Source organism: Leptosomus discolor, chromosome 1 (assembly GCF_034619465.1).
Source record: "Leptosomus discolor isolate bLepDis1 chromosome 1, bLepDis1.hap2, whole genome shotgun sequence".
Lineage (NCBI taxonomy): Eukaryota > Metazoa > Chordata > Aves > Leptosomiformes > Leptosomidae > Leptosomus > Leptosomus discolor.
In genome coordinates, this window is record NC_141391.1 from 159,762,647 (window position 1) to 159,782,717 (window position 20,071).

Here is a 20,071-nt window from a genome sequence, read left to right on the forward strand (position 1 = left end):
CACTGTTAAGTCAAGGAGAAACGTACATCAGGAAATGAAAATTTTTAATATATATGAAACATAATGGTGGCCACACTGAAGTTCTGACTAAAGATTTTATGTACAACCAGTCTTAGCCTCTCTTAGGATCACTCTTTCTGCACGCTAGCTAATCAACAGGACTCTGTGCTGCAGGGTTCTTCTCATTCTCGATATGCACAGTGACCTGGGCCCTTAATGGTGAGTAATATGGGACTTGGGGAGTTAAGATTTTGGGTTTTTTAAAAGAATATATCTTAGCCAGGACTGAGCACTCATTTCACTTCTTCCCAGCTCTTCCCAGCTTTTTATGTAAATCTTTACATAAAGCCATTAAGAACAGAAGAAAAGCACTTTGGAAAATTATGCAGTGATGTATTCTTATGCAGCCATCATTCCCAAGGGAAAAAGTGAAAATTACACATAGCCTCCCGCCCTTTTTTATTTCTTGTCAAAGATGTTGCCTTTTTTGGCTTTTCTTACATATACACAGTATGATGAACTGATATTTGTAGTTTAAATGTCTGGTTTAACCGCATGGTTTCCACCGTAACAGAAAGCTCTCACAAAATGTCAGGTTAGAAATAAAATCAAGCTCTAGAGGGATGAGGTGGGGAGGGAAGTAGAAGGTCCAGTGGCTGAAAAACAAAATGGAAAAAAAGTGAGCAGAACTCAATGTGGATCCATTTCCCAACTCAGGCAGTGGTATCAGGAAGTGTGGTTTTATGGGGTTCTGGGGAGGGAGACAGACGCATTTCTCACTGAGTTGTTTCTGCTTTCTCTATTAACATAGCAACAGAAATTACAAATAGCCCTGCAAGGGGTAGTGCATTAAACCTCATCTCTTCATCCCATGTAAACACAACATTAATACTGAAGAATAAAGAAAATGGTATAAAGTCCAGTGTCTTGTTTTCTGCATTTTGCTTGTTAGGTTTCCTGTCCGCCCTCCAGCATACTCCTGTGTGTACTGAAGTTGTGAACTTGACCAGCCCACATTCAAGCAAACACTCACACTCAGATTTCCAACACATTCTTTTCTCCCCCTCGAATGGGGAGTTTATTCCTAACAGTTCTGCTCCTTTTAATTATAAACTCCTTTAACGAAGTAGTTCTGAGACCTTGCAGCAGGCAGCAGGAGAGCACCAAGGCTACTATTTGCCATGTTTATATTCCCTGTTCAGCAAAGAAGTCCACTTAAAGCCCAAGACCCAATGTCTTCACGGACGAGCACGCACTGAAATAAGCCTACAAATCAACATTCCCCCCCCCATAATGTGCCTTATAGGCAAAATCCAATTCTTGCCTATAAAAGATAAAGTTACAGCCAGGCCCTTTATTTTACGAGACAGACACAAACAAGTTACTCTGGTGAAAACAGATCTTACACTGACAAGTTTTGTTTACTTTCTGGCAGAGCTACTGATCTTCTTTACTGGACCACCAGAACTGAAGATGGGAAAGAAACACAAGGGAGATGCTTCCTTGGCAAGGAAAGGAGCAACATTTAGGACTGGGGAAAAGGCAGGGTGGGATATAGGGGATTTTCCTGATAAAACAACTAATTTGAGAATAAAAGACCAACTCATATCATGTATACACCTAAACCAGTAACACACCTTCTCTGGAGTGCAGTATTGTATAAGCGTCCCCTTCGTTTTCAAGGCTAATTCAGACCTTTGGCTCATCCTGCATTAACAAGGTCATCCATGTTAACAGGGCCCCTGTGAAAGTTCACAGGTGAAAGTTCCCTTTTAGAGTAGTGCAGATTTGAAATTCACAGGACAGCGACCCGAAGATCTTCCTTTACAGATAAAAAGCATGTCAAATTATTAAATAGCATCATGAAATCCTATATTCTGAAGGTCTGTCTTTGCTCTGCACTTAAGAGAGCAGAGTGCGTCCCCAGCCCCTGCCCAGTCCCCACCTCCGGCAGCATGGCGGGCGCGTGGCCGGCCCCTCTCGCTGACACCTCACGAATGCTAAAGCTGAAAGGCCTGGGGTAGTCGGGGAAGGGACGAATGAGCATAGTCCGAAGACATGTCACTTCAAATTTCTACTGTTAGAACTGCAGAGTATGATATAAAAACAGAAAGTATTTCTCAGTTCGAAGTTTGAAGACTAGGCCCCAAACGTTGAGTGGCTCCTCCCTCCAGTGTCCCTGTTTCCTGCACACGGGCTCTGTTGTGCTAGCTGTTGTTCTCTGCCGTGAGATATTTGAGGGCTGCAAAGCCATAATGGCGCGACATATCCTGCTGGAACTCCTCCTTCAGGGTCTTGAGACAGATGCGGTATTGCTTGTTGGAGCGAAACTTGGTGATGTCGAAGCTGGGGGCGTGCGGCATGTGGATCATGTAGGCGTTGGGCAGCACCGTGAACTCGTACTCCTGAGGGAGAAAGACACCGGCTGTGAGGGTGTTCCCGAGCCCTCTTGCAATGCATCTCTCCCTCCCATGTCTCCACAATCAAACATCCTCCATCATGTGATGGTGCAGTGTCAGTCTCAGAAACAACAAACCCGCACAGATATGCCCAATAACCCTTTTCTTTAAAGTTGCTTTTTCCTGGTTTCATGAAAGATCGACTTCCCTTTTAAAATGTTTTACTCTATGTAAGACAAATGATGGGGCAAGAGTACAAAAGGCATGTCTGAAGCCATATCTGCAGCACAGATTTTGCAGTAGTGTGCTTGCAACCAAGCAAGCTGTGACTGCACCTAGCACGAGTCTCACGTGTCCACGCAAAAGCATGATTTTGCCCCTACAATTTATCTTGCCTGGGATGCTGGAATAAGCTATATTTACAAAGGCACACATTGCACGACATACGTTGCTTTGCCTGCATACCAAGATACTTACAGCGACAAAACTGTCCAAAACTATTTATAACCTGAAATGAGGGAAGAATATGGTATCTTTTATAGGCGATGTGTGAAAATGGACCTGCTAATTCCATATGCTTTGAGAAGGTTTTACGCAAATTAAGTTCTCCTTCACAAAGTATGAGATACTGTGCTAATTCCCCCTGTCCTGTAAAACTACTTCACTCATTCTCTTTACTTATACCTGACCAAGTTATTTGATAATTTTTTTGTTGTTAAAAAATTATGGTTCATTTAAGTCTCAATTATTCCTGCCAGATTTGTTTATTTTTATAATTAAATATATGATCATTAGAGCAAAGCTAGACAAAGGCTGATTCTTAGACAAACTGGAAGGTCACTAGTGTAGGATGTGCAAGAAACAGATATCTGCTCCTGCAAGGAACTGGGCAGAAAGGGATGTGAACCTCAGTATTCTGTAGCCAAGTGAAGCACCCTAACTACTAGGACATTACTTCTTTTTTCACATGAAATTTCAAAAAATATGACTCGTATAGGATGCAAATGACAAAGAAACTTTGAAGACTCCACAGGCAAATTTCCTATTGTCCTCTCACAGTTTCTATTTACCACTGTTGCTGTAGTGACTCTAACCATCTCTGCAGAAGACAGTGCAGCCATAGAGCATGCTGGTTTTAAAAGAAAAAATACGCAACTTCTGCTGGTTCACAAACTCCAGTGATCAAGTCACCTGTAGATTCAGGAGTCTGTGCAGAGGCACAGAGTATCTGCAGCACAGAGGCAGAGTATTCCAAATCCATTTTGTTAGGGAAAGAGATTTAGGGCAGAGAACACACTTGTGCTCATGAACATGAGTGTTTCACTTCTAAATCTTCCCTCGCCTAACAAAATATGATCATCCTGCAAACGACTGAAACCTGCTGGGTTACGATGCTACCAAAACCCAAGTGTTTGAGCAACACAGCCCAAGATGAAGCCCTAACAAAATGGGAAGGTGTGACCAGAATGCAATACGGATCCATTTCCCAACTCTCTCAGTGGTACTGGTCAGCCCAACGTGTAGCTATGGCTGCAGTGCTGTCCCAGAGACACCTATGAAACTGTAGCATGTGTTGGACAGGTAGGTGCAGATGCAGCTGTATGGTTGCTCCCTTCTCATTATGGGAATGCCTGTTCCCTGCCAGACAGCGCTAAAGTGGTAAATCTCCGTGCCAAATTACAATGCTGTCATACATGGGAATGGGCCCCTCTGAGCTTCTCTTTGGAGTGACGAATGTACAGCAAGAGCAAAATAATCCGATGCTCACAGGCAGAACTCATTTAGCTGAAAGATACTTAACACTAATTGGGAACCAAATGCAAAAACAAAGGCTGGCATGATGGAGTGAGGAGAGCGGATAAACTACAAACTATGTCTCTACGGGACCTTAAAACTAAAGGTTGAAGCTGCAGAGAAAGATACATTTCCCCCACACACAATCTTTTCTTTGTTCTCTGTTTGCATCTCAAATCTGTAATCCTGCAGGTCAGGGACCATCTATATGCAGTGTAAACTGCTCAGCACCGCGGTGCTCCCATCCCTTTGAAAGGCCTTCAGGCACGTAAAGCCTTCCAAAATCTTACCGCTCTGCTGCTGATAAGCCCCTTTGAAACATGCTGGGCTGGGGTCCTGGAAAAAGGATTGCTCACAGTCTAGTTGCACAGTCACTGGAAGAGCAGGGAAAGGTTTCCTAATGGCCTGTCTCTACTATAAGGAAACGTCTATTGAAAATGCAATACACTTGCAGGGACCTCTGTCCCTAACTCACAAGTTATAAATTCTTTAGATGGAGACTGTTATTATCTATGTATTTGTACAGCATTCAGATCAGTGGACATCTGTGTGGCCCCAGAATAATAATGACGATTATCTCCACGCTGTGTGCTTGCTCTGAAGGACGGTAGTGGCACAGGCCCTTGGTAAGGAGTCTGAAATGGTTTTCTTGACAGATGCTGCAGTTGTGAGAAGCAGTGAAATAATTCAATTGAGAAGCTGCTCTGCCAGCTGATAATGAAGCCAGCCAAGCAGCTGGCAGCAACCTGATCTGTGGACACCCCGAAGCTGAGGAACACCATAGTGGGATGTAGCAGTGTGATCCCACGTCCCCCCTAGGCTGATTTTCTGGGAGAACAGGCCAATATCCATGTTTCTGCAGATGAAAACTTCTTTTCAATGTGAGAATGTTTTTAAGGCTGGAAGAGTGAGAAAAACAATTCCCTAGAGTTAGTTCCAACCCATTTAAAATCCCTGCGCTATGATCAACTTTGAAAAATGTTCCAATTTACCATGTGTGAATCTGTATGCTGGGCAAACGCCTCTGAACAGAAGAGTTAAATCGTGAGCACTAGATGAGTGGGAACATAAGCCTTGTTACCCAGACTAATAAATAATAAATCATGAGGAAAAACTGCTTTACTCTGAGGGTGACAGAGCACTGGAACAGGCTGCTCAGGGAGGTTGTGGAGTCTCCTTCTCTGGAGATATTCAAAACCCGCCTGGATGCAGTCCTGTGTGATCTGCTCTAGGTGAACCTGGTTTAGCAGAAGGGTTGGACTAGGTGATCTCCAGAGGTCCCTTCCAACTCCTACCATTCTGTGATTCATGGCACTCTCCACAACTGATGTTTAATTGATCAGTGTTTGGGAAGTGCACTGGAAAATTAAAGTGCTATAGCAACGCCAAGTATTATTATTAACGATAATATACGGGACAGTTTTTTTTCTCGTCTGCAATATTTTTTCTCAACATAAGTAGGTACAAAGCTGTGGGGAATGCCCTTCTGCAAACAGAAGGCAAGTGGCTGCCAGCCCAAGGTGACCGTATGGTTTTGTAAGCAGAAGTAGAAAATATCTTTCCCACATACATGCCTGCACACAAATACACTGTAGCCCACACCTCAGAGACACAATCTCCCTAACTTCCTGCAAGCTTTGTGCTGCTCTGCTTCATATAAACTGGTAAGAGTTGAGTAGAGAAGGATCAGCTATATCCCAGATCCATAGCAGCAGCTCGCATAGGAGGATACAGATGGCCAAAAAGCATGTTTTTGGTTAGCATGAAATGCTACTACTTCAAAAACTGGGACTGAAACCAAACTAAAAAAACCCCAACAAACTCAAAGTAAAAAGAAATACCATGACCCAGACCCTGCTGATTAGCACAGTGGTTAGCTTCACATCCAAGAACAGCAGGGAGATGCAAACCCTGCCATTTCAGTGAGCAGCGGCACTGGGCTCCCATGGAGCCACAGTCACTGCCAGCCTCTAAGATCTAGGTCAGTGGCAGGGACCTTGGCAGCTCTGAGAGCTCTAGTGCCAGTCTGGGACTCTCAAGCTTTCTCTGCATCCTTATTCCTATATATTCTGCCCAGCAGCTCCATTCCAACTCACAGATCCAAGAGGCAGATAGCCCAAGGATCAAGTACCTGGATCCCCTGGAGTCTGCTCCACAGCCAGAGACCTTGGAAATGTAAAGTTCTTGGCTTTGCAGAGATGTGCTGTAATCCCGTAAATCCAGGCCAGAAATTGAAGATGCTTGCCTTGGATTTAATTTAAGATCGCTTTTTGAATTTTAAATTAGCATTTGGGACTCACCAAGCTCTGTTTAACTGAAAAACTTCCAGCTAGGTCTATAGATCCCCTAGTAGGTGACGAGATTGGCACTGCTGTGATGCACACCGTTGGGCAGGAGGTGGGAGCTGGAGGGATTGTGCCACTGCGAAACAACTTTCTCAGCACTGATAAACTAACTCAGACTCAGTTCTTCTTTTAATGCTTGACAAGGACTAAACCCAGTGTTCCCAACTCAAGAAGCACTCATTAAGGAGCTCAGTAAGGCCAGATGAGCAGTTTGGTGATGCAAAGCATGAAGCCTTTCTACAGAACACAGATTTCATTTTAACAACCCTGCTGCCCAGCCCTGGGTGAGATACGCAAGCATCTTCTCCTCACCTGTGCATCCAATTCCATGATGTGAGCTACTTTGTTCCAGCCAAATCCAACAAACCGCCTGTCATACTCCGGGCAGTCCTTCCTCACAACAACGTATGGCTCAAAGTCTGCTTCCCACTCAACGCGGTAGGGGGTGGTGGCTGTTCGCCACTTGGCAAAGTTCGTTGGCGCATGCCCTTTCGTCCAGACGTGATACCTTAAACAGACATAAATGGCACGGACGTGGGGAGGCAATTAGATAGAACGCATCTTGGCGAGGCAACAAAATGTTACTTGTTAGATGAAATGCTCAAAAATAAGGACATTAGCTTACAGTTCACATCATCATTTTCAGCACATATCGGAGGCAATTTCTAGGACTATTTCCAGCACGCTTCCCAGAGCCTCTATCTGCTCAATGCTGAAACACATCTACTTGGTGAAGGATAGCGTGAAAACACTACCTAATGCTAATGGGAGAAACAATTACAAAGTACACAGACAGTTCATCTGCACTACAAAGTGCTGTGTCTCATTCCTAGCAACCAAGTGGCTGTATCAGTGATCTAAAATGAGTGTGAAATCCTGTAGCTCAGATAAGGTCCCTAAAATTAGCTATTTCCACACCACAGTGACATTCCCAGTCTGCTTTATATGCAATATTATAATTTGTATGAGTGACACCTGCAGCTCTGGCTGGATGTTCCATTTTAATAATTACTGTTATTACTATGGCGGAAGCCAAAGTGCATAATTAAATTAATAAGTAAAATATTACATAAAGTTTTTCTGCCATACTTTCGACATTGTGGGGAGTACCCATGTGATCCTCGGTAAGGTAATCAATGTGATTTACAGAAAAAGATCCTTTTATACTTTGTTAATCTTGTTTAGGTCACAGCAGGTCTCTTCCAAGCACAGCTTGAATCCACCCCATTAGCATCAGGGTCAATGACTCTCTCGCCCACTTATTCTTCTCACACCTTTCCAAAAATCAATGAGACAGGTTCTTTCTGCAGACTCATAGATTAAATAATGAAACAAAGGCATAGCAGGCCATCTGTATTACAATGCTCTGAGATGTGTAACAGAAGGGGCAAAACAAACATCCTGCCAGTTTGTAATGTAAGGTACATTGAATTCACAGGGATGACTCATGTGCTAAAAGTGAAGGGATTTGAGCATTAAATATTTGCAGAATTAGCACCTTGAGGTAATAATTCAACCCTAGAAATTCTCATAACATTGCAAGCCACTGCTAAAAACAGGGACGTAAAATCACAACCCAGGAGTTTTCACTTGGACTGTGTATTTCGGCTTGTAACGGGAAAAACAGAGAGGTGTTCAGCTTTGCGGACTCCTTATTCAGGGGCAGTGCAGGAGGACAGAATTATTAGGATAGCACTGGGGTCCCAAGTAACGCATGGTCCTTTGAAGGCTGCATTTCTAAACTCTAAACAGGCTGGATCACTTCCAGAAAAACAAAGCCCTTCTGTATTAAAAAACCTGACAGCGAATTAATTCTCTAGAGATTATTAGAAACAAGTGTCAGATTCACAAAGATGCTTACAATCCTTAATGCCCTTTGGAATCATCTCCAAAAAAGCCTATCTCTTTTCTTGGTCTCTTTTGGAAACGAGTGGGTAACCTACCCTGTCACTAATGGGCAGCTATCTGTGCTGGAAAAAAGACACAGTCACAACGTGGGGTTTAAAATTATATGGGATTGTGGAGGATACTGTATCTTCTAAAATCCTACCTCTGGCATTTTGAAATTAATTATGATAATAATAATAATGACTACTAAACATGAAGTGATTTGTATCTTCAAAGCCCCATGCAAACTTTGGTTAATTGAGAGATTCCTGCAGAGAAGCAGTCAAATGCTGCTGCTGTTCGAGTAACACTCTCCCACTGATCTAAACAGGGGGGTAACAGGACACTAGCCGTAAAAAACAATCAATTTCTTTCCACCCTTTTTGGGAACATCAGTGTAAGTAGTTACAGCTGCTCAAGTATAATCTCTGTGAGTGGAGAGAGCTGACCAGTGGGGAAAAACAATTGGGAAGAGACAATGAAGGGAAAATACAGAAGTGAGATTGGAGAGACAAAACAAAGCAGAAAGGAGGGAACAGACCTGACGGTACCAAACAAAATAATACCGGAGATAATCCACTTGTCTCTTCAGAGCGGCCGATGTGAGTGGAGGGAAAGACGAAGACAAAAGGGTGGCGGACATCAGGACCAAAAGGAAAATGAGTACAGGATGCTTAAATGAGGTGTGCACACACTAATTATAAAGGAATAATTAGACTGGAAACAAGACTTGTGAGAATTCAGGATTATATATGTAGCTGTACACACAATATATATGGGGCTACATATATCTATATAGGGAGAGACATATATATAATCTGCTGGAGCTAGGTCTTGGCCAATGGCTGACCACTGTATGAAATGTACTGCAAATTAAGACATGCAGACACCGTTACAAGGGTGTCCAAACAGAGGAAGCTACCATAAAATAGCGAGTCATTTCCAACAGACTTTATTCTTGGTGATGCAGTTGTGAGAAGTGGTTAACTGTCTGTGCTGGTCTTCCATCTCACAGGACAAACGAATAAATCTAATTTTCCTGCTCAGGTCCTTCTCACTCAAGATTTATAAAAACACACTGAATTTTAAGGCCTCACTGACTCCCAGGAGAACTTTGTGAAAATTGTGAAGAACATATTTTTCACTGTGCTGGCAATTTTGACAAATCCAAGCCAAATCACTCGATCTCTGTAAAACGGTGATCAGTTTCTTTCCCACGGTTCATGGAAAACAACTGGAAAACACCACCTCACCCCACCCCCGCTTTGGATGAAATGTTTCATCTTACTTGCATTATTGGTTGCTTTTATTTAAAATAAATTTTCAAAACTACAGTAAACTTTGCTAAAGTTAGCAAAACGAAATCATTCTTCTTCTCAGCGTGTTCTTTCTCCCTGCCTTGTTCCTCAAAGCTTCCCAGTTCAGTGAGAAACATGATTTGGTGAAAGAAACTTTCCCAGTCCTGTTCTCAGATGCTTAAACATTTTGCTGGATTGTGGATGCAATCAGTTAATTAGTTAATCAGTTGTTGGTGGTTATGTTTTCTCAATACGATGCGTCTTCTACCAGCTGTGGTTTCCCTTGTGCCTGAAAGCTGTGCTGGCAGTACATTTGTGGTTCATCAGCTATTACCCAGGCACTGAATGGGCACTTCCTTGTGAGGCACAGTCACAGCCAGCACCTACAAAAAAAGCCAGCAAGCTGGCACAGAGCAACCCGCTGCCGCGGAGGGTTTCCACACAGCATACCTTGCCAGCCGCAGATGCTCACATGTCTTCCCTTTTCTCCTGGTGGTGACTGGGGGATGTAATTTAGAGCCATTTTGTACTTCTTAGCTGCCCAGAGGTAGAAAAGGTCACCATTTGGAAAAGAGGTGACAAAAGCAATTTCAGTGAGGGAAAGATTGTAATCTACCATGTGGTGTGAGGGACTGGGATGCTGCAGGCACTCTCAGCAATCACTGTCACAGCAGTCCTCCCCAGCTCACTCCCACCCCCTCAGCCTCAAATTGCAGTGTTATTAAAGCACCTTGAAGGTGGAGGTGGAAATTCTCAGCCCAGATCACAGCTGCTTTGTAGCTGTTGATAGATTTGAGCAATGAAATGAGCCAAAGCAAACTGCGGAAGCATTTATAAAATGTGTCCTACATTAATATGTACACCAGCTACAGACTGCATGTCCTTCAATTCTTATTTAACCTTGCTCTGGCAAAACTCCCACTGATGTCGAAGACATTCTTGCATGAGTGAGACTTGAAAAAGGATCTGCAAATCCGGCTGTGTATGTAACATGCCAACATGTTGTATAGTTTGAAGACGAAAACTGTAGTGGAAGGCCACTTCTGTCCAAGCTGAAAATTTGCTTGTTGTTGAAATGTTAACATCTGAAAACCCCGAAGGTGTTCTTCTCCCACTGGAAGGATTTTTTTCTTTCAATTATGGGAGAAACAATTGTTTTCTATCAACAAATCTCTTGTTAATTTGTATGTCTTTAACTGTTAAAGAATGATGGGAGACTGAAAGGCACCTGCTCTATCAATATCCTTTAGTAATTTTCCAGAGAGAGGCAACCCTCCCTCAGTCACCACAAGTTTCTATTTCAAGGCAGTCACTGGTAGAGATGGTGTCAGAATTAGGTTTTCCAGGCTCACAGAGGCTGTCTGCTATGACATGTGCATGTGGCCACACGAGGGAAGGGTGGCTGCCGCAATGAGAGGTGTGTGGTACGGGGAATGGAAGAAGTGTGAGGAAAACTCTAAAGTAAGGGAAGGATGGGAGAGGTGATAGAGCTCCACCAGCCACGGGTAATACCTAACTTTCTCAGTTTTTATCTCTAGATCTCAAAATACCGTAAAAAGGAGAGGTGAACATTGTTACCTGCATTTCAGAGATGGAGAACAGAGATGTAAGAAATCAAAATGATTCATGTACCACCTCCCAGCAGGGCAGTAGTGGAGCGAAGAAGAGAACATAGGTCTCCTAAGCCCCCTCTCTGTGCAACATCATAAGGCTATATTGTACTCTTCCCATCACTGCAATGCTTTACAAATCTGCTAATCAGACCTTACCACACACGCCCAAGAGACAGTTAACCCCTGGTAGTTGCATTTTAAAACCGAAGAGTCTGGCAGACAATAGAAGTGACTTGTTCACAGCCACAAAAGGAGTCTGCTTCAGAGAGGAGCTCCAAATTTAGGTGTTCTTCGCTTCTCAACTTCTAGTCAGAGTACACTTTTACCTCTGCATTGAGAAACTCTAGCTATTTAAGCAGCTGTTTCACACTTGAGCACATGACAAGCCTGTATTTGTTTTTCCAGTAAGTCAGTAAGGAAGCGAACCAACGAGCAGAGAGAAATTATTTTTGGTCACATGAGGGACACAGCTATCTGGATAGTATTTGGCAGACAAAAAGCAAATTACACGCACATAAGTGTAATGGTTGTGCTCGATTTTGTAGTGCAATAAAAAATGATGAAAATAAAACAAATTCAATTTAACAACTGAAGTCCTTCAGTAGAGGACTATAATACTAGATAAAATGCTGAGCTTACAGATGGAATATATCCACACACGATTCTGTTCACTGCCTCTCTGTGAAAAGGGAAAAAAATTTCAATAGGTTTCTTAATGGAGCTAGCTAGCTGATAGTGAGAGAGAAAAATCAAATATTCACAAGAACATCAAAAAAATCTTTAGAGATAATGACCACGGGTTCAGCAAAAATACTTTCTATTACCTGAATGTGAAGAGGGTTCCCATGTCCAACATAGATAGCAGCTCTGCTTTTGACTTAGGGAAGGAGAGGCGGTAGCGTAGGGTCTCAAAAGCAGGTACAATCAGAGCTTTCTTGGTGTTAGCCAGGTCTAGCTGGATGACGGACTTCCTGGCAAAGAGAAACAACAAATAAAAGCAGGAAAAATTTAAACTGAGGAAATCACTTGGCTTTTCAAAATAAAGTGCAGAGAATGGGCAGTTTGATTCTGTAAATGTAACTATGGCCCATATTTTTTCCCAGAGATGCCTCATATTTTCCTGTACTTTTGATCTGCTGCTCTAAGAGCAGGGAGAAACACACAGTTCAAATATAGCTGGCGTGTTTCACTGATTAATGCTGCCCTGCACGTCCAGGGGTGCACAGAGCTGAACTAGAACTCCAAGCATGGCCAACTGACCACTCCTTTAAAAGAAACATAGTTGAATGCTACTACATATATGGGAAAGAGCTGCCTAGTCGATGACATTTCTAAAAAAATTGGGACTTTACAAGATGAGGAGCTGTAAAGTTTGGTTGCACTTCAGCCTAGCTATTCTCTGTGCAATGCTTTTGACCTCTGCTTTAGAGCTCTGTGTGTCCTGCAAGGTGAGTGTTACCTTAACACCACTATGGACCAGATATTTGCCCTCAAGAACACTGTTGCCATGATAGTTGGTCTTTGTTCAAGGCAAGGCACAGATCTACTGCAACAGGACATGGTGCAAATCAGCAAAACTGTACATTAGCAACATTTTTTTAAGTATTGTTAATCATGTGCACGGTAGTGCCCAGAGATCAGAGGTCATTGGTGCTTGGCTTTGTATGTAGGGCAAAGAGGCTGTTTCCTGCAGAGAAGAGCTGTGCACCGGGTGCACTGAGATACCTTGCTTTTTCCCTTCTTTTGCTGGAAGTTGTTCAGTGCAGAGACTGTTTTGGTGTGTGAGTGTGTGTGTGTGTGTGTGTGTGGGCACATACTGCATTTTGCACAGTAGGGCCCTTCCCTAGACAGGGCCCTTAGGACGACTGCCGCAGAAGAGCAAAGCTTAGCAACCTTAAGCCCCGCCTGCCAGAGGTATTCAGTTTATTCTTTCCTAACAAACTAAAACTCAAAGAAAAAGAAAAATAAGTTACTTTTCCATCCCCAAACTGAATCTTCCTATGCTTGTCATTAGAAATAACTCTGTCTCGATTTTCCTTTCATTATCTTCATATTTTGTATAAGAAATATGCCTCTCTCGCCCTGTCAAAGTCAGTTCCCCTTAACAGGATTCACTGTCCCGACTTTTATGTTACTGCAACAAGCAATCAAGGACAACGTTGACAAGCAGCAAACTCTCTACAGCCTTATAAGATGAAGGAATTGGGATCACTGTCATAATAACAGAAGGACCAAACAAACCACTCTTCTAGGCCCAGAATACCTAGAATTTATTTATATTGCCATCAGAGAAAAAGAAGAAGAGCAGGCTATTTAATAAAATATGAATTTTAGAGAATTCACACCACCCTATAGGCCTGTTCTATAAAAAGAAATCTGTTCTCAGTACCTTACTGCAAAGTTTGCATTGTTAAAAGAACCCTTACCACATTCCAGTGAACTTTTCTCAACTGAAGGATTTTAAGACCCTTTTATTATAATTTTTTTGTACTTTCTTCACTAGCTTCTCTCTCATCAACATTAACGGCCAAGATATCTGCATGTAAATTCACAATCAGCCTCCATGACCTTCCAGAATTGTTAAGCAGTGCCAGCATGCAGTCTTTATGATGCTCTTAACGTTTCTTCCCCTTCACACCTTCTCTGAGAGCAGGGGACACTAACATAGTTTCTCATCCAATATTTCAGACTTTCTGGACTCTCTGCAATCTATCAGCCTTGAGCGGTACAGCTTTGGGGATTCAGTTCTCTGAAGGAACAGGTAACATTTGCAGTGATGCTTACCCTTTGGGCTCTGGAAGGAAACAGCAGCTTCCATTTATGGCTGTTACTATCTCTTTGTTCGATGGAGAGCTCAAAAGCCCCTAGGCAAAAATCAAGGTCTTGCTGTGCCTGGCCCTGTCAAAGAGTAGGAGACAATCCTGCCCACCAAAGTTCCCAATCTGAAGCTGAACAAACCTAAGCAGGTGTAGGTATCAAGCAAGGGTAACAGCAGAGACTGTCAGATACAGCAAGTTGAAATCAGTGTTGAATGTGACTAATTTTGTAAGATATGGGAAAAAAGCACAAAAATGATGTGGCTATCAATAATCCTTTCCACACAATCCCTGCTCTTGTCATCTGCAAATTTAATATAGGTGTCAATGGCAGAACTGTTGGCAAGAAGAGATGACCGTACCTTCATGAAGAAAGCCAAAAGGCAGAGGAATCAAACTGATACAAGAGGCTGAAATCACTTGCACTGTCAAAGGTCAATATGAAAAGTTAGGTAAGTCAAGGAGAGGTCTGAAAACAAGATGCTTGTAGTAGATACAGTCAAACAAATAGAACTGGTGGAGGTACTTCAAAAGTGAAATAAAACAGCAGGATAATCTCTGCAGAAATATTTCCAAGAGATATGTGAGCATCTGAGGTACATGTTGGTAAGGTCAAAGTGGAGGGCTTCAGTGAAACTGAGCTGGGAGTTGAGACATGCTCAGTCAAGAAGTCCAGCAGCACTGATCTCTGAGTAGAACAGCCTGCCTTTGACGTGGACTAAATGACATAAAGGACTAATGTAAGGGGAAGAAGGAATCAGTGCTGATATCCATGTGTTGAACGTGAGTGACAAAGGACAACAGAGGCCATGTAAATTGTGATAATGGCAGGGAGGACTTGGTAGAGAAAAAAACAGCTTCCACTTTCTTCTGATAACTTGGCTGGCTGTCTGCTCCTTGGACAACCAGCTGAAAATCTAACTTCTTCCTTTTGGAAGCAAATCTGCTTTTCCTTTTCTGCGGGCTGACTCTTTTTCCTGTTTTGAGTGGAGGTGCCACTTGCTGGTTGACTGGTTCTGTGATACTCAGAACAGTAAAATTTTCACTGGTGGTGTTGCAAGATATGTGGAATATAATGCAGGGAATACATTTGGTTGTTTTGCAAACTAGCACTCGGTAAATTGTCTAATTCCTGCACTATTCTTATGAGGGCTGTTTTTCGAATTCAGTAATATCGATTCAGTATCCATTTTCCTTTATCTGTCCTTTATTCCCCAAACCCCAAAATAAAGATATATTATTTTATGAAGAGCCTTCTCTTTGCTAGTGTTGTCCAGGAAACCGTTTCCCAGGCATCTTTGTGTTCAGACCTGATGTATGTCATTCTGACGCAGTGAAGGTTGGGTTAAATTCATAAATCTACTAATCAACCCTATTTTTCGCAGAACATGGAAGAAACGAATCTTAAATCACAAATGTCTCCTCACAGGTTGAATGAACTCCGGCATATTGATATAAATCTTTTCATCTCCATAGTCCTTTACAAAAATTAACACAGAATTCTCATCCTTATGGGGCAGATAGTAATATTCCCATTTCTGGAGGATAGAGAAGCTCAGACACAGAAAGGTTAGCAACCTAATTCTAAAGCTCCGAATTCAGAAAAAAAAAAAAAAAAAGAAAAAAAAAAAAAAGAAAAATTGTCCATGATTAATTCAAATTAGCTTCCACCATCAGGACTCAGTAAGTTAGTTCGAGATCAATGAACAGAGCAGAGTTTGTGGTAAGAACTGGAGAGTTGTCAGTCCACTGTTAAATTCATTAGAACATTCTTCCTCTCTGCAAAAGCAATGAATGCATAGCCACATAAGGCATCCAACAAATAAAAAAGAATGGGCACAACATGAAGTGTCTCTCTTGCTGAGATGCTGAAGAACAACCAGAAATACTTCACAACTCATGTTGCAGGGCACAAGTATAAAACATGCAGACAGAGATTTCATGCTGGGTCCAAATTCATGCTTAAAGTGTCACTGGAAGCGAAGGGCCTATTTCACACAAATGTGTCAGGAAAGAACTTTAATGCTAGCTGTGACAACTGTAGGTAAGCAGCCTGTCTAGTTATTTTATGTTAGAAGAACCTTAAGGATGACCCACACACCTTAACCTGTAGCAACCAGAAAGAGCCTTTACCTCTGCGGCAATGACAAGATGACCTCAGTAACTAATGAGGGAAGGTGACAAAAGACTTTGACTCAGCACAGATCATGAAGGTGTGTGTTTCATAAACAGGAAATCTTTAAATGAGACATTTATTTCCTTTTGTACTTCACAGAAGAGTAAGGTAAGACAAAAATGGGGTTTGATGGAGATTAAAAGCATTGAAATGGTCTTACCAGCTGTGAAAAAGCTTGATCAGCGCAAGATTAAGTGCTAGCAACAGATACCTAGAGGGACAAGTAACCATCAGCTTCTCCTTCAAAACTGGCCTTAACCTTCCACATACAACACCTTCAAAATATATTGAAAATGTTTTTCAGAATTCCTTTCGTTCTGATAATATATCGTCTGTAGAGACACAATACACAATATATGTAAATCAGCAAACCCACAGTGAGAGGGACTTGTCTGGCTCATCCTGTGCAAAGCGATTCCTGAAATACCACACTATTTCTATTTGCTTATGGTTGCTCTATCTGAGGAAATGAAGATGAAAATGTTTGTATGTCTCTAACAAACAATTGCTGCCATTCAGATAGATAGCACTAATCAGCTACTTGCAGAGGTAGTGGAAACAGTCAATGCAGAAAGATACAGGGTATCTGTATTCACAATAATCTCACTGCACCTCCCTGCTATTTTGCTCAGAAAAATCATTATTGAAAAAGCAACAAAAGCCTCTAGTCCACATGCAAAAAAATCCAATCCCTTTTTAAAGAGCTGGCAGTAGCAGATTAGCAATTTCAATATTCCCAGGCAACAGAGACTCACAGTCAGAGTTAAGGTGGTATGGGCCTCAGAAAAGGCTGATAGAATAACACAAGGTCTCGGATGCAACAGCTTTCAGTGGGCATTTTTTCCTGAAACTGCACCAATGGGTGGCATCACTGCGCATTTAGTTCTATAATACATTATCACCATAGGAGAACGATTTCTATGGTTGTAATATCTCAAGTATATTGTGGTACATCATTTTGTTTTCTCTCCTCTCTTCTCCCTTTCAGTGCTTGCTCCCATCAGTGCACTGCGAAGCAGCAGGGAGGAACAAGTTGCTTTTCTAGTACTACATGCCAGTATCAACAGCTGCTATCCTTACTGTGTCCAGCATTGATCTGAAGAAATCTAACAGTATGCAACACTAACGTCAAAGAACAGAGAAGCTAACAACAACTGTCTCTAAATGTATCTTGAGGCAGCTAATGTGTGCAAGGGACAGAATTATTTTGGAGTCCTCATAGCACAAGTCAAAAAGAAATATCCCTAAAATAAGTGGGAAACAAGCTGTCACAGTGCGATAAAACTCCATTATTGAAATCCAGTGTCTTAAAAGCCACAGAATCAGAGAATAGTTCAGGTTGGAAGGACCTCTAAAGGCCGTCTACTCCAACCCCCCTGCAGTGAGCAGGGACATCTTTATCTAGATCAGGATGCTCAGAGCCCCGTCCAACTTGAACGTTGCCAGGGATGGGGCATCTACCACCTCTCTGGACAACCTGTTCCAGTGTTTCACCACCCTCGTTGTAAAAAATGTCCTCCTTATATCTAGTCTGAATCTACCCTCTTTTAGTTTAAAACCATTACCCCTTGTCCTACTGCAACAGGCCCTGCCAAAAAGTTTGCCCCCATCTTTCTCATAAGCCCCCTTTAAGGCTGCAATAAGGCCTCTTTGGAGTCTTCTCCAGGCTGAACAACCCCAACTCTCTCAGCATTTCTTCATAGGAGAGGGGCTCCATCCTTCTGCATAGTGAATTTGGCCCCATACATGGATGCAGAAATTGAAAAAGGCAATCAATTCTCCACATGAGGGAGAAGTGAGAAGAAGATGCTTACTGAGCTGTTAAGCCTCAAACAAAGGAATTCCTCCATAAGTTTGTGACACTGGAAGCCTTATTTCCCTTTAAATTCCAAAACCCCGGGCCTATGGACTGAAAGGGATCACCTACAGGCAGACCCTCACTGGAACACTTTGATCAACTTTTACCTAATTAGAACAGAGATGAAAAGCAAAAAACCGGTCAGGACTGAGGAACTGAAATCCTCCTGCCTGGCCACAGGGTGTCCTCCTTGCTCTGTGCTTTGGCCTCAGATGACCAGCCTCTGCAGGGGAAAAAGGTCTTTATTAAAAAAAAGCTCAGTTAATGGATCAGAGGTCTGTAGTTTGCTCAGCCCAACCTGCTCACGTTCATTATGATACAATACACACTGAGGTTACTCTTTCCAGTTTCCTTATGCTAATTATTTTGCCTTGACAGGTGCTGGCATTGCAGTCATATTTTTGAGCTGGTTAGACTATCACCCTCTTTTCAAGATACGGAACTGGATTAAGAGTGTGTCACAGGCACAACAAGTTCAGTAATGCTTTGCATGTTTTTTCTGTCACTAACATTAAGAACCAGGGATGTTTAGGGAAATCGCCCTAAACGGTTCACGTCTCGGCTAATACAGGATGCTCTTTCACATTTAATAATGCTTTAGTCCAGTTCAATTTTCAAATTGATTCTTCTGCTGCTCTGAGGGAATTACTCTGATGGCTAACAGGGCTCACATTTAGGCCTGAGTTTTTTGTTTCGTAACCATACTGCTTTACTTCCAGTTACAGCCCTTTCCTCTACCCTAATAATTCTTGTGCCTTGCTGGGCATTGTCACACCTTAAACATCTATAAGGTGCCTCTTCGAGATCTGCTCAAACTGCATGGTTTTGGGGATATGTGAGAAGGTTGGAGTGTGGAGAGGCTGAAAACACATGTGACGGTGGGAATCCCTCCACTGTCCGTTTACCTGAGGTACTCGTAGAGTCCATACATGGGCAAGAAGTCAATGTCGGACAGAAACATGTATGGTGTGCTGATATGCTTCATGGCCACATTCCTCAGTAGATTCACAGGATAGAACTGGCCCTCCTTGTACACGATATGGTAGCCGACATTGTGGCGGCTCATAAGCACTTCCGAGCCCTGGGCGTAGCGCAGAAATTGCTGGGCTTCTGCATCAGAAAGATAGAGTGCCAGGCTGATTGGACCTTCCCAGTGTTTGCAGATGGCTTCAAGCATCTGGAGCCTGAAAGAGGAAGGGCGAGAATAAGAAAAGGCTGTCTCCCTGTCTGGGACTCTTTGCCTGGGTTCATCTGATCAAATGCAGATGCCTATCTCTAAGTGACACAGACTGGGATCACTTTATATGCTGTGGAAAGCAATAAATATTTCTACAGCACAATTCATCTCAGCTAAGTTGATGTCTCCATCTGGACAGATGTACTGCACTCTAGATATGCCTATTACTCTTCACCAAATACAAGGGAGCCTAAGAGAGCCCTAGCCCAGACGCACTCATCCACCACTTAGACACCTAAAGCTAGGTGAAAACACCACCATCCTTTCTGCCTAAAGCATTTATGCTGCAGGAAAACCCACGTGGACGATGTGACTTCATCTGATGGGAGCTTTCAGCAGTTGCAGGGATCTTTCCATGTGGATCTACTTACAGGATAGGGGTCTCGTAATCTTAAACAGTGTCTAGTGCCCAATTCACACTTCAGGTCAAGCTATTCTCACACACTAACATACTACAGTGCTCTTCAACAACCTTGTGGAGGAGAAAGGTGTACAGACCCACAGATCATTTCACCTCCTGTTTAGGAAAACCTTCCCCAAATTTTTGCAAGGCAGTTAGTCATTTCTTGAAAGCTGTTAAAAGTGATAGGTCAAGGGAATACTGATTTATGGGAGCATTTGCTTCGAGTAGAAGAAAACTCACCGTCA

At 42.6% G+C, this 20,071-nt stretch overlaps 1 protein-coding gene across 3 annotated transcripts in view; it reads right to left on the reverse strand.

Annotated features, from left to right (window-relative positions):
* Nucleotides 1-2,207: 2,207 nt before the first annotated feature.
* LARGE1 (LARGE xylosyl- and glucuronyltransferase 1) overlaps nt 2,208-20,071 on the reverse strand; it is a 207,523-nt gene continuing 189,659 nt past the window's right edge. For 2 of the 3 annotated variants that reach the window (XM_086468604.1, XM_086468590.1), the window contains 4 exons: nt 19,092-19,370; nt 12,161-12,307; nt 6,851-7,046; nt 2,208-2,405 (listed from right to left, as the gene is read on the reverse strand). In XM_086468604.1, the coding sequence (XP_086324730.1) occupies nt 2,208-2,405; nt 6,851-7,046; nt 12,161-12,307; nt 19,092-19,370 (820 nt within the window). The remainder of the gene's footprint in view (nt 2,406-6,850; nt 7,047-12,160; nt 12,308-19,091; nt 19,371-20,071) is intronic. The other variant, XM_086468598.1, reaches the window with a different exon arrangement.